Genomic DNA, 14995 nt, shown 5'->3' on the forward strand with positions numbered 1-14995 from the left:
CAATAGTAGGAAACAAACCTCTGCCCAAATGGAAGTCATGTCTTCTGGTCCCTTGAAAAGCCCATTACATACAATTTCTGCTCACCTGCACCATTTCCACCCTGCCCTCTCTCTCATCCAAATGAAACCACTATTACAGCATCTAATGATAAATTTGATCTCCTGGCATTCTTTTCCAATTCCTGCATAGATGACTATGGCAGATCCTCTCCTATTCTACTAGATACAGTGTCATTTTTCAGCAAAAAAAAAAAAAAAAAAAACATCAGAAGAATACAGAATAACTTCAACACTAAAGCCTTCCAGTAGTATATCTTCAACTGTAGTCAAACCTCCTCCAGAACTAATGCCTGTTCTTTATCATCTCTACAATGTTTTCTACTCAGCTGGCACTTATCTCAATACACAGAATAAGAATATATCCAACATATTTCAAAAAAAGGATGATAAAATTCTGACATCAAACTTCTGACTCATTCATACTCACTTCACTCCTTTTCAAAGTAATTGAGATCATCAACAATCACCTTCTCTACTATGCCCAACCAATTAATCAATGACCATTTGTATGGATTCAGCCACTAAATCCATGATAGATCACTTTGCTTACATCATCTGGCACTGGATATTCACCTTTAAAAGATTTGGAGAAATATGTGCTATTGATCTTGATTTCAGATCTTTTGATCGTGTTTGCCACTGAAACCTGCTCAGTAAACTGATATCTTTTGCTTTACCTTCTACCAGGTGCAATTAGATAGCCAGCTTTCTTTCTGGTCATTCACTGCATGTCATAGTTGATGTCCTCTCCTTAGGCCTCTTTGTCAATGCAGGAATGCCTCAGGATTCTGCTATCACCTATCCTCTTTCTTTTATACATTTCTTTCTTTTTTCTTTTAATGTTGCTGCTACCAACAAAAGATTATTTGCAAACCTATAGCACATTTTGCTGTGGCTGGGCTAAGGATTATTTTTGTTTCTATTTTTCTATCAATTTTATATTTTTTAAATAATTGACTTTTCTCATTGACCAGTGACCCTACCCACAGTTTTGCTGATGATAGTGCAGACTTTCCCTCTAAGCCAGATAAGCTCTCTTTAAGCAGCAAATTTGACTGGCCTGGGCAACCCTGAACTGAGAGGATAGACAGTGATTTGTGAAAGAAAGTGCATAAGATACCTTACATTTATAAGTTTCCCAAAATTCTTTTTTTAAAAAAATGATAAATTACATTCACTGAAATAAGAGCCAACAGGCTTCACTTCGGCAAAGTGAAGCCTGTTGGCCTAGCATTGCACTACCAGGTGTTGGCTTACGCTTGGTTTGCCGAACTTTATAGTTTTCTATATTTGGCATGAAACTCTTAGGTTAGATTTCCAATCTTTGAGTTTCTTATTCGGCTAAGAAATAATGTGGTATTCAATATCCACTTAATTTTGATAAATTACATAATTTAATTCAACTGAAAATAAGAAATAATGTGGTATTCAATATCCACTTAATTTTGATAAATTACATAATTTAATTCAACTGAAAATAAGAAATAATGTGGTATTCAATATCCACTTAATTTTGATAAATTACATAATTTAATTCAACTGAAAATATAATCATACATAATATATATACAGTATATTATGTATCAATTTTGGTACTGTATGTAGTGTCAAAACTTTTAAAAATTACACAACTCATCTAGTGCATCATCTTTGACAGTCAGCAGGGGACTGAGTCTCTTGCAACAGCTGCTGTGTGGCTCAGCCATGATGTGCATTTGTAGCTGTATTCTCATAAGTTTCAAACTTATCAAAAACAACTTCATTCAGCATGTTGCATTCTTGTAAGGTTTCAGTCACTTTTATGTTTCAAAAGTAAGCATTGTTTTGCTACATAGCTGCATATTAATGAATATAGTTTTACCTTTTGTTTTAACTGTAAAATTTTACATTTAATAACAATGAACTATTAGCATCACTTATCTACTCACATGCCTGCTTTTTCAGATCCTCCTGAAAAGCTATGACATCAGTATTAATTCTCTTAAATCCCGTTAACTCTGCATCATTTGGAGTACATTGAATATTCCTTACCACTCAAAGCAGTAGCCTTGCAGCATGCCACTTGTCACTCTCAACTTCTGGAAGACTGCTCTCCTATATTCAAGTTTCTGGTACTTATCAGAAAGACAATCTCCTATCCAAGCTGCCAATTTGTTGTTTAACCCTGTCTCCCCAAATGTTAGTACCAACCTCATCTGTGTATTATCACGTGGCGGTTGGCAGTCTATCAAAGGCATTCACTGCAGTATGTAAGTCAATGTGTAAAATATGATATGATCTTTAACAAATCCATGCTGACTCTCTATAGACTCCTTTAACAATCATCCCATTTGTTTTTCCATCAATGAATTTCCATCAATGAATACAACTACAGGGATCATAGCAAATAGACACTACTTAAGAATTATAAGATCTTAACAACCCCCTCTAATACGCTCTAATCACAGTCTGTAATTTGAACTTCAATTTTTGTTATCTGTCCCCCCACAACCTTCCTAGAGGTTCTCATTAAATAAAGAAGTCAATTATACTTACTAAAATAAATTTAGATATAAATACATAAAAAAATAAATAAATAAATAAATAAATAAATACTGATCATTAGGAAACAGAAATGTAAATGCCATATCACAAAGAAAGAAAAGACAAAGGATTAATATAATGATAAACAAGAGATAAGAAATAACTACTATCTTGTACAAAGCTTTAATTAGGTTGTATCCAGATTTCTGTTTGCAGATTTAAACATTCAAATTTTTTAGCGATAAAGGATGGAAAGAACCAAGGCATGAGTTATATCTGATCTCCAGTATATTAGTTATGAGAGAAGATTTTCTGTGCACAGAAGTGAAAGGATATTACAGACATGTACAAAGTGATGGGGGGGGGGGGGGTAAGAAGCATGTGTAAATTCTGTTATATGCAACAGAAAGGTGTAGTGAGAATTCAGTGACAAGACCTTTAAGGCCCACTGTTAGATGAAAAACAGCTTCATCAAGTTCATAAAATGGGTTTCATAAACTGGAACACACAGTTAAGGTATATACAAGAAGCCATGATCCAGAAGTAATTAAAAAAAAAACTGAAAATTCATTCTTATCCTCTTTAAAATATAAATAGAGCCATGATCCATAAGGCAATTGGGAGAACACACACACACACACTTGAAAAAAATCACTCATTGTTTTCAAAATATGTCCATCGAAAGCCAGACTTTCAAAGACACATTTCAGAGGGTTAGAAAACACCTAAAATTTCGTTGTCTTCAGGTCTCTGTCTTTTTGGTTTTGAAAATAAAAAGAATTTGCAGTTCTGACTTAATACATGAGGAAATTGCAGCAACTCAGAGGAAACCCAGGGAAGAAAATATGATTTTTTTTAAGTTATTCATTATTAAAAATTATTGAAACAACTAACATGTTATAGTAAAACTTCAGTTTAATTTAAACCAAAATAATCACTCAACATTTCAAATCTTCATATTAAGGTCATCATCATCATCATCTGGAATATACACATATACACAAAAAAAAAACAAGCTACATTATAATCTTCATGGTATGCTAAAGTCCCACTAATTCAGTCAACTGTTAAAACTACTAGTCTGCCTGCTGATGAAAAAAAAAAAAAAAAAAAACCCTTACTACATCAAAGCTAGAGTCCTGTTATTATTATCATCAATTTGGTTACAAATGATTAAGAGATATATTAAGCTAGAGAGCAACATGCTCTCACATAACTACTCACATAAATTAGAATAAAACGTTATAGATGGTGGCCAATAAGAGCTGAAATTTTTGCTTACAGTACTAAAGTAAAGGTTTGCTGGAAAACTTGAACTTAAGTGGGTCAAATGTGTGCTATCCAAATGCTTGGGATATTTATGTTACCATTATTGTTAAGATTAGGATGGTTGATCAAAATTTCACAGGCTTCTTTAAATTTGCATTCATACTAGGTGTAAAGAACAGATACTTTTCCAATCAATTTGGTGTAAAGTATTAAGAGCGTGATCTGAGAGTCCTGCTTCACCAAAATTACTAAATTTAATGTGAAGTTTTTTTGTTTTTTGTTTTTTTTTCCACCCATATATGGAAAGGAATTGTGCATCCTGTTTCACCAATATAAGGTAAGTTACAGGTGCAATGGATACAGTATATTCCAGGGTGGGCCAAATTTGGGAAGATGATTGTTTTTTAATTTTATTCATGGTTTAAAAGTAGCATTAAGATCGTAATGGTGCAGAATTCTATTTTACATTATGATTAGCTTTACAATTACATTAACATTACAATTTTAATGCTAATCCATAACCCATAAATCTAAGCCATAATTCCAGCTCATTGGCCAGCCACCATCTATACTGTTTTGTTCTAATTTATGTGAATAATTACGCAAGAGCACATTGTTCTCTAGTTTAATATATTATTATTATCATCCGACCTCAATGGAGTCAGACTCATCATGGGAGGTACACACAATGCTCATGCAACCATGCCTTAAAATGATTCAATGTGTCTACATTCATAACACACTCAAGCAATGTATTCCACTCACCAACCACTCTCCATGCAAAAACCTTCTCCTCACATCCTCTTTATACAGTTTCCAGCAATGGCCTCTTGTTCTACCCCCTCTCTTATTCTATGAAAAATCTCTTCCATGTCAACCTGATAACAACCCCCTGACTACCTTATATGTCATAATCATACCCCCCCCCCCTTTCTTCCTATTCATGAGGCTTTGCGATTTACATTCTCTTAATCTGTCCTCATACTCCAAATTCAAAAGACCACTGACCTTTGTGAATCTTCTCTGAACTCTTTCCAAAATATCCTCTCTTAATGATTTGTAACCAAATAGATAATGATAACAGGACTCTTATAGACTTTTTTTCACCAGAGGTCAGGCCAGTAATTTTAACGGTTGACCAAATTACTGTGACTTTATACCTTGAAGATTGTAACATATGCTTGTTTCTTTGTATACACATGTATACTTCAGATGATGACCACCTTGATATGAAGGTCAAAACATCGAGCGATTATTTTGTTTATATTAAACTGAAGTTTTACTATAATGTGGAAATTATTTCCATAATTTTTAATAATGAATGCTGATCACATTGTAATCATGAAGGAAATGATTTTAAGTTAATTATATTCATTAAATGCCTTCTAGCAATAATTCTTGAAACTTTTGGAGATGTCACATGGTAATAAATATAATGAGGATTGTTGGTTTAAATGCTGAGTGTATAAAGATATTTCTAAAAAGATATATAAACATAGTATAGCTTTTTTGTGAAAACAGTTTTGAAACAGTTAAGAAAATTTACTTACTGGACTGGATGTTAATGGGAGACCTGTTTTCTGATGGAACACAAGACTTGTGGCACTATCTAGAGAACGCCTGAATTGGGCTTTCTCTTCAGCAGAAGGAACAAGATGGCCATTACTGAAGAAATCAATCTAGGAAACATGTCCAGTGAATAATGTCATAAAAATATTGATGTTGCTGCATAGAAATAATCATAAGGAATGGAATGCAGACAATAATGCTATTATAAATATATAATGATACAAATTTGACTTTTTCCAATTTTATTTGTGCTCAGCGTTGTTAGTCTTTTTCAAATATTCATTCTGTGTTGTTCTTCCATTACTTTGTTCGTTGCTTAACCCAGCCTTGTTTTAATACTCAATAAGACAAGTGGTGAACAAACAGTCTCCATGTGGAATTTATACCACACTTGAACAGTTAACATCGTAAATCGCTTTTAGACTTTGGCTTCCTATGAAAATAAGCCATATATTACTTGAAAAATATGGCTATTTTATCCTCTTAGAGAGAATGTCTTATATACTGAAGTGTCCATTCCCCCTTCCAAAGTAAATTTGGGTACTGAGGTCATTTAAATGAATAAACAAATAAGCACCTCTCGAAAGACCCTGTAACCTCCAGAGAGCACGTCCCCTGGGTGGCGGATAGGGGAGCCCACCAGACATGGCGGGCTCCCCAACTATCCAAATATGTTGAATAAGGACTTGTGGACCAACAGGGCCACAGGGGGCTATCATCTTGATAGCAAGGGAAGTGGCTTTCCCATGGTCCCCTAGCTGGGTCTATTCTCTCTCTTCTTTGAAGTAGGCCCCCCTTGCTCTTTAATCTTTCCTATATGGCATTCCTTGCCCAACTCTTTTAACTCACAACCCTAATGCTATTAGAGTAATCGAGGGCTATGGGTCATTCTATTTCTATCTCTACTCTATCTCTATGTCTATGTCTTTTCTTTAAAATTCTCTCCTACTACTTAAGGCAAGCTTGAAGGCCTCAAGATGGCAGCCCCATCACCAAGTTAGACTGCAGATGGCCAGTAACCCTCTCAGTCAAAATTTTAACCCACTAAAAAGACTCATGAAGATAGTAAATGGACAGATTTTTTTGGTAACGAACCGGCTTGGAATAAGGATTCGAGAAGAAAATTATCGAAAACAAAAAAAAAGCAGAAATACACCTATTGGAATATAGCCACCTGGAATGTGAGAAGTATCCACCACAAAATCATAGAACTGGACCAAGCACTAGAAGAAAGAAATGTAAAAATAGCAGTAATTACAGAATCTAAAAAAAGCAGAGAGGAACAGATGAAACTGAAAATTATATCTATATATACAGTGGGGTAAAAGCAGAAGAGAGAGCTAAATCTGTAATGATCTTTCTACACAAATCTCTTAGAAACAATATAATCCATTACAACTTTTGGAGCGATAGAATAATAGAAATGAGAATTAAAATAGACAGAGGCTATATGACAGTAATTGGAACTTATGCACCTAAAGAAGGAAAAAAGGAGGACTCAGAAAACTTCTACACCCAACTGCAGAACATATTAAATAAGACCAATCCTAAGGATCACATTTTGGTAATAGGAGATCTCAATGTAAGAATTGGCAATAGATCATATAAACCAAACATAGGACCCATCGGAGAACTTAACTGTAATAGAATGGAAATAGATTAAGAGATTTTACTATAAGCAATAACCTTAAAATAATGAACACCTTCTTCAAACATAAAGACATCCACAGATATGCCTGGGAAGCAAGAGACACAAGAAGCATTATTAATTACATAATCAGCAATATCAAAATGTCAGAAATGATAATAGATACAAGAGTATACAGAGGATCTGAAATAGAATCAGATCATTATCTTTTAATTGGAAAAATAAAATGGGAACCAAGATGGAAAACAACAAAAAAGCACAAGGAAAATAAAAATTTTGAATCGTTCAAAGTTCGACTTTTGGACGACAGCAGTATTAAAGACTTGTATCAAAAAAAGAATAAAGAACTGGATGACAAGTATAAAACAAAATCAGAACATAGAAGAAGAATGGTCAAACCTAAAAACCATAATGACAAAAGCTGCAAAAGAAAGTTTAGGAACAAAGAAAAAGAGGACTTAGGGACTGGGATGATGAAATTAAATGCATTATTGAAGAAAAGAAAAAAGCATATAAAAACTGGCACCTAAAAACAATAGAATCAAAAATTGAATACAGCAGAAAAAAAGCAATAGTAAAAGCAGCATGCAGGAGAATAAACAGAAACAGATGGAACAATTTTGTAACAAAATTAGAGAGAGACCGTATGGTCAAAAGACCTAATGCATATAAAATCCTCAAAGATCTAAGCAATGAAACTAGAGAAAAAGCAAATATTAATACCATTAAAATAGAAACATGGCAAAATTACGACCAAGATCTATGGTATGATGAAAACATTCAAAACAGAAAACTACCCTTTGTAAACATCTCTGATAACTTGGAAAACATCACTCTAGAAGAATTAACAGAAGCATTAACCCAAAGCAAAACAGGAAAGGCTCCAGGAGAAGACAATATAAACTTGGAACTTATCAAATATGCAGGACTTGAATTCTCACTCAGGTTACTTAACTTTTATAATATGATCTGGAAAGAAGGAAAATTCCCACAAGATTGGACCAAAGCAATAGTTATTCCCATCTACAAAAAAGGACACAAATCTGATTGTAACAATTATCGTGGAATCAGCTTACTTAGTACCTGTTATAAAGTATATGCAAAAATCTTAGCATATAAACTTAAACGTATAATAGACCCAAAATTAATAGAAGAACAAAATGGATTCAAAAAAGGCAGGTCTTGCATAGACTCTGCATTTACGTTAAAATTACTAATCGAAAAACAGAGAGAAATGAATACACACACACATAGCTTTTATAGATTACACCAGAGCATTTAATAAAATTATCAAAGAAAAACTATTGGAAATCCTGGAAGAATATGAGATACCAAACCAACTCTTTAGAGTCTTATTTAATATATATCAAGATAATAAAATATCTGTGAAGTACAATAATTCAACATCAAGCTGGAAACCAATAAATCGAGGAGTACATCAGGCTTACCCTCTCTCACCGGTTTTATTTAATATATACATAGATAAAATCATAAAAGAATGGAAGATAACTAATGAAGGAGGATTCAAGATAAACCGTAACACCAGATTAGCTACTCTTCTTTTTGCTGATGACCAAATAATCTTTGGAAATAATGAAGATGAACTACAAAAATCATTATGCAGTCTAAATAATCTGATAAAAACATATGGTATAGAAATATCAACAGACAAAACAAAAGTCATCGCCTTCAAAGGTGCTAATCCAATAAGAAGCAAAACAGTAATAAACAGCAAAATAATAGAGCAAGTAAATACATTCAAATATTTAAGTTGCACAATGTCATATGAAAATGAAGCTGATATAGAACCAAAGATATCAAATTTTTAAAAGTAACAGGCATTATAAATAAAATCTTTAAACCCAATTATGTACAAAAACACACACGAATGAGAATCTACAATACAGTAGCTAAACCAACCTTACTTTATGGCAGTGAGATATGGACAATAAAAAAAGCAGATGAAAGAAGAACTGAATCATCCGAAATGAAATTTCTGCGCAGAACTGAAGGAGTCACAATAATGGACAAATGAAAAGCAGCGAAATCAGAAAAAAACTTGGAATTACAACCTCCCTAAATAAAACAGTTATTTGCTATAGAGAAAAATGGAAAGAACACATACAAAGAATGAATAGAAGCAGAATACCTAAACAAATTCTAAATTACCACCCAAAAGGTACTCGATGCAGAGGAAGACCCTTAAAAAGATGGAATTGAGCCCGGAACAGGCCACTTGGCCTATATAAGCCTGGAAAGGAAGAAGAAGACGAACAAATAAGCACATTCTATATAAAATTTGTTAACAAAATTCGACTTGGAACATAAAGAAGTCAAATAGAAAAAGGATATCTGCTTTTGAGATGTGGTGCTACAGAAGGCTGTTGAGGATATCATATACTGAAAAGCATACAAATGAATGGGTGTTAGAAAAGATCAGTAGAACTTTAAGGCTCCTTAAGGATATTGACAAAAGAAAGTTAAAATATTTTAGACACATTGAAAGGATGGAAGGAGGACTTCTCAGAACAGTAATAGAAGGTAAAGTTCCTGGAAACGGAAGAAGGGGAGACCATCAATGAGATGGATGGATGGTGTGTATGGAGCAACTAATCTTCAGAGAGTCGAAGTCTCCAGAAAAGCAAACAATAGGACATGTTGAGGCCTGGTGTGGCACATCACTGAGTATCAGAGTGACCATATGACATCTGTGAATGTCCAGTGAATATATAAATAGAAAAAAATTCACATTGTGTATAGTTGATAGCTAAAGTAAGTAGTGGAAACAGTGAGTCATGTGCAGAAGAGTAGAATACCCTGCTGCCATTTAGTGAAAACATATGCAAATTAACATTTGAGGAACAGAGTTAAATTAATAAACTAAACTTGATGAAGCAACAGACATCAAGTTGCTGAAAAGAATCTAACCATCATATCACTGCCTTTCAGCAGTAGTAGTTCTTGGATTTGGTAAACTATTGTGAACGTTTTAGGTCTATTTCAATGCTTATCTGTCTTGGTAACAAGCTGGGTATTAAGTAGAGCATATTATATACTACTTGTCATCTAATTCCCCTAGACTTGATTCACTGAACTTGGTTGCCTGTCAGTTCAGCTGAAATTTTATCCATGTACCAGAATATTATACATCCTATGCTTCAATTTATGTAATAATCTTTCAGTGCAGTATTCTCTTAAACCTGTATGATGTCCAGTAATATCATGGTGTATCTATTTCTTTTTATCAACTAAGTCATCATTTACCACTATTGTTTCATGATTAGTATCCCTCCTCACTTACGAAGAGCATGTTTATCTAATACTAGTAGTTATAAGATTGGGTTCTGTTAATTCATTTTAATAGAATTTTAATTCATTATATCTACAGTGCATGATTAATTATTAATAATAGTTACTCTGCTTATTAACACTTGGTCAATCACGGCACATCATGGTGAATGGCTTCCTCTATTTGAACTTTCCTGCAGGAGTACCCCAGGGTTAGCTTACTCTCTTTTTTCCAATACATAAATGACCTTCTCCACCAAAATACAGTCCTGCTTTTTTTAATATAAAAAAAAGGATCTTAATTCAACCTCCTTTACTCTTGATAATATGCAAATTGCCAGACAAGATCAGATCTGTCTTCTCTGATTGAAATTTATTTCTAGTCTTTCCTAGCACAAACACATACTACATCAATTGTTTCCTCAACTTTTTTTAAAAAGTTGGAATCTTTTCTGCTCAAGAAGCTACTTCTTGTTCACCCATCTACTAGCTTTGTACAATTCTCAGTTCTGACCAACCTTAAAATGTTATTAACGACATAACAATTTAATGTGAAGACTGGCCTTGTACTTCAACTACGAGACTATCAATATTGACGTTAATATTACTTAAAGATAATCGCACAGAATTTTCGAGGTTTTCGTTCTTATATTTGGGGCAGTGAACTAAGGGCTGCCCTTGATGCTGTACAGAGGAGGACAGTCTAATCTAATTGGTCTATGATCCCTCTCTCTCACAGAGTTACTTCAATCAATGTCTGAAAAACAGCCCATTTCAGTCTTACATGCTAGTTCTGCTCCAATGAACTAGCATCCATCATTCTTCCACTTTCCACTAAGTTTGTTAAAACACAGGCAGTAGTTGCCTAACATCCTTTTACAGTCAAACTTCTAATGCAGCAAACCTGCTTCTCCTCTAGTCTACAGGACAGCCTTCAACTACAACCTTAATCTCTTCAAAAAATAAAATAATAAATAGAGATGCATACAGTGCTATTTCTCTGTTTTTAAGAAGTATTTAAAAGATGACATCATCATCATTATGTAGCAAGAGATTAGAATTAGAAAGGTGAACATCAAGATCATGTCAACAAACAAGAAAAACATGGTAAGGAGAAAATTATGTATGGAAACTCAATGATCAGAGGAATACCTAATGAAGGTATAACAAAATCATGTTTCTCTGGTGCAAAAATTAATGATATTAGCCATGCCATCTGGATGCAAAAAAGGTAAGGTGAAAGAACTAACTGTCTTAGTTGGCACTAATAATCCTCTTGCTCTTCACTTTTGTTTCATCCAACAACTCCTTCAGATCCTCCCTCATATAATACCTCTCAAACAAAGCAAAATTGAAGAGTGAGAAGATAAAAACTTAAGTCTCCTGCAACTCTATGATAGAGACAAGTTTGAGGAGAGGAGGGCACTCATAGCAAATGAATTAATATACAGGTTGTGTAGAAGGAATGATGTAGAGCAAGCATGGGCAACCTTTCCTAGTTCGGGGGCCAAATTATTAAATAAAATAAATTAATATTAAATGAATTAAAACAAGTTGCTACTTCATATTTCGTTTATTTTTAATATAATGCTTTGGTATAAAGCTCTACATAAATTTTATAATATAATGAACGACATAACAATCTAATGTGAAGACTGGCCTTGTACTTCAACTACGAGACTATCAATATTGACGTTAATATTACTAAAAGATAATCGCACAGAATTTTCGAGGTTTTCGTTCATTATTCTTGTCTGAATTTTTGATTTATTGTATTTCATCCTCGAAAAAAACTGTTCACACATATGTGCTGCCGAAAAGACAAATGATTTTTCTTGAAAAGGCGCGTAAATTTGTATATTTTTCTTCCATCAAATAAAATTTATAAAAATCCGTCAAAGCAATGTTGTTAAATTGTGATTTTAGCACTAAATCTGCCTGAAGCTCAATAAGTTCCATCTGTAAGTTTTCTGGCACATTATTTACATCAGCATTCATCGGACGAGCAAATATAGCAAATGTGGAGTCTTTGTTTTTGAAGTCAGCAAACCTTGTATCAAATTGCTCTATTAATGCCTTCAGTTCATCTCCATAACAATTATAAGAGATATTTTTATGAGTTGCTAGAGTAGGAAAATTATAACAATTTTTAGCTCTTATCTGATTTTCCAACAATCTTAGTTTATTACAAAAAGCTTTGACATGTCCATGCAGTTCATGAACCAGTTGTCCTTGTTTTTGCAATTTAAGATTCAGTTTGTTTAGGTATCTGGTGACATCTACAAGGAATGCTATATCACACGCCCACTCATCATCTTTTACTTGGTTAATTGTCCATAAAATCTGCAATATATTGTCTCAGATCATAAAATCGTTTTAACATTTTACCTTTACTCAACCACCTCACTTCACAATAATAACACACATCTTCATAATCCGAAAATAGGTCTTCCAAATACTCCTTAAATTGGCAGTGATTAAGTGCATGTTAGTTAATAAAGTTAATACTGGCTACTACAACTTCCATAACATTTGTGAATTTAATCGATTTTGCACACAGATTTTGTTGGTGGATAATGCAGTGAAAATTTGTTAAATTTTCCAGATGGATCTGTAGTTCTATTGCTCTTTCATGAACTATTCCAATAAATCCCTTCTGTGCACCAACCATTGTAGGGGCTCCATCAGTGCATATGCCAGATAGTGAACTCCATTTAAGCCCAAATCTCTCGAAGACTGTGTTGACTGTTTTAAGACTATCTTCACCGGTAGTTGTTCCTTTTAACAGCCAAAGGGCCAATAATTCTTCTGTGATGTTGAAATCTGCATCAACTCCTCGAATAATTATTGCTAGTTGTGCTGTATTGGAGGCATCGGTGCTGTCATCCAAAGCAATTGAAAATGCTTCCAATCTAGCAATCTTCTCTTTTAAACTTTTTTTGATATCATCAGCCATAATTTCTATCCGTCGGACAACAGTACCTCTTGATAAACGAATATTCTCGAAGTCTTTTTTCTTTTCAGGACATATTATACTTGCAACATCCAGCAGACATTCTTTGATAAATTCTCCTTCACCAAATGACTTAGAATGCTTAGTGATTTTTTTGTTTACCACAAAGCTGGCTTTGACAATGCTGTGGTGCTGCGTTCTTTGCTTGTTGAACATTTGCTGCTAGGTATCAAAGTTCTTCTTCAACTTCTGTATTTCATCTTTTCGTAGTTGTCCATCAATTTTTGAGTGATCCGCATGTCTCGAAGTAAAGTGTCTCTTCAAGTTGTATTCTTTGTTGACGGATACGGATTCTTTGCACAGCAAACATACAGGCAAACCTTTATTCAGAATAAAATAATAATCCTCCATCCAGTTGTCTTGAAATTGACGATTCTCTGCATCTACTTTTTTTTTTTTTTGCAATAACCCCTGACATTGTCCCAAATTTATAAGCAATATTCAGAACTGTCAAACTGTCAAGCAATATTCAGAACTGTCTTCTACACCTCAGGCACTGAACAGAACACAACATCAACGCAGGCACCGAACAGGACATAGCATCAATGCAGGCACTGAACAAAGCACAACACCAACGCAAGTACCAAACTGACATGTTGTAACATGTTCACACATGCTGCTAGTCAAAGTGAGAAAGAAAACTTGGTTGGAGAAAGCATAGTGTGCAAGCCATATGACATCAGCTTAATGTGAGTTAGTAGAACACACTATGTTTTCTCCCACCATGAATCAGACAAACTTCGCTGAAATAGATTGGGGCTGGATCAAAAGAAGTAGCAGGCCGAATCCGGCCCACCCATATGTGATGTAGAATTTGTTGACCTATGGCTTGTGTTTGATGGAAAGAAGGATTTGTATAAAACTAATGGACTGCATCTAAATAGTTAGTGCTAGGTATCTAGAGAGCTTTGATCACGAAACATACTGAAGGCACAAATTCAGGAAAACTTAAGCAATTAGGGTGGATGTAGGTGAATGTGTGTGAAGGCATTCATGAAGAGAGAGAGTGTGGGAATGACCAACAAGTGTTGAATCTAGTCTCTAGAGCCAAAAATATTGAATAGGATAGGCAATTCAAGAAGTAAAGGTAGTTGGGTGCTTAAAGGAATGCCGCAGTTTCTATATACTAATGCCAGAAGCATTAGAAACAAGAGGGAGAGTTTTTGGCATTGGTTAGTGCAACCTTGCCAAAAGTTGCATGCATTAGTGACTCTTGGCTAATAGTAGATGATGTAGTCACATTGGATATAATGTGAAGGGTTTAGTTTTTTTTTTTTTTTTTTTTTAGAATAAGGATAGACTGAGATTGTCTGAACTGCAGAAGTTGGTGGATAGGTGAAAAACAGGGGATAAGATAGAAACATTTAATTTACTGAGTAAGTAGATGCTTCAATCTTCTCTATTCAGGAATTCATGAGCTGTATATAGTATGGCTGCTGAAGCCATACTATAGCAACATAATCTGAGCAGAGGAAACAGCATGTAACTACATGCAGAAGGGAAGTGACTTTTTGTACTTCATGAGAGACAACTGTCTTAGGCAGCATGTGGGTGGAGTAAACACAAGAATCAAGAGCTTTGAGCTTGAGCAGAGGATCTGAGTGTGACCAAGATGTCAGACTTTT

The 14995-nt window shown here is 34.2% G+C and overlaps 1 protein-coding gene across 10 annotated transcripts in view; it reads right to left on the reverse strand.

Moving 5' to 3' along the window:
* The window catches only part of atos (atos homolog atossa), a 322345-nt gene that overhangs the window by 79039 nt on the left and 228311 nt on the right, over positions 1-14995 (reverse strand). For 9 of the 10 annotated variants that reach the window (XM_090400982.1, XM_090400981.1, XM_090400979.1 and 6 more), the window contains exon 6: positions 5403-5531. The exons of the other annotated variant lie outside the window; for it this stretch is intronic. In XM_090400982.1, coding sequence (XP_090257108.1) covers positions 5403-5531 — 129 coding nt within the window. The remainder of the gene's footprint in view (positions 1-5402; positions 5532-14995) is intronic. 10 annotated transcript variants of the gene reach the window in all.

This window comes from Typopeltis vanoorti, chromosome 11, assembly GCF_054136105.1.
Source record: "Typopeltis vanoorti isolate ZY-2024b chromosome 11, IOZ_Tvanoo_1.0, whole genome shotgun sequence".
Taxonomy (NCBI): Eukaryota; Metazoa; Arthropoda; class Arachnida; order Uropygi; family Thelyphonidae; genus Typopeltis; species Typopeltis vanoorti.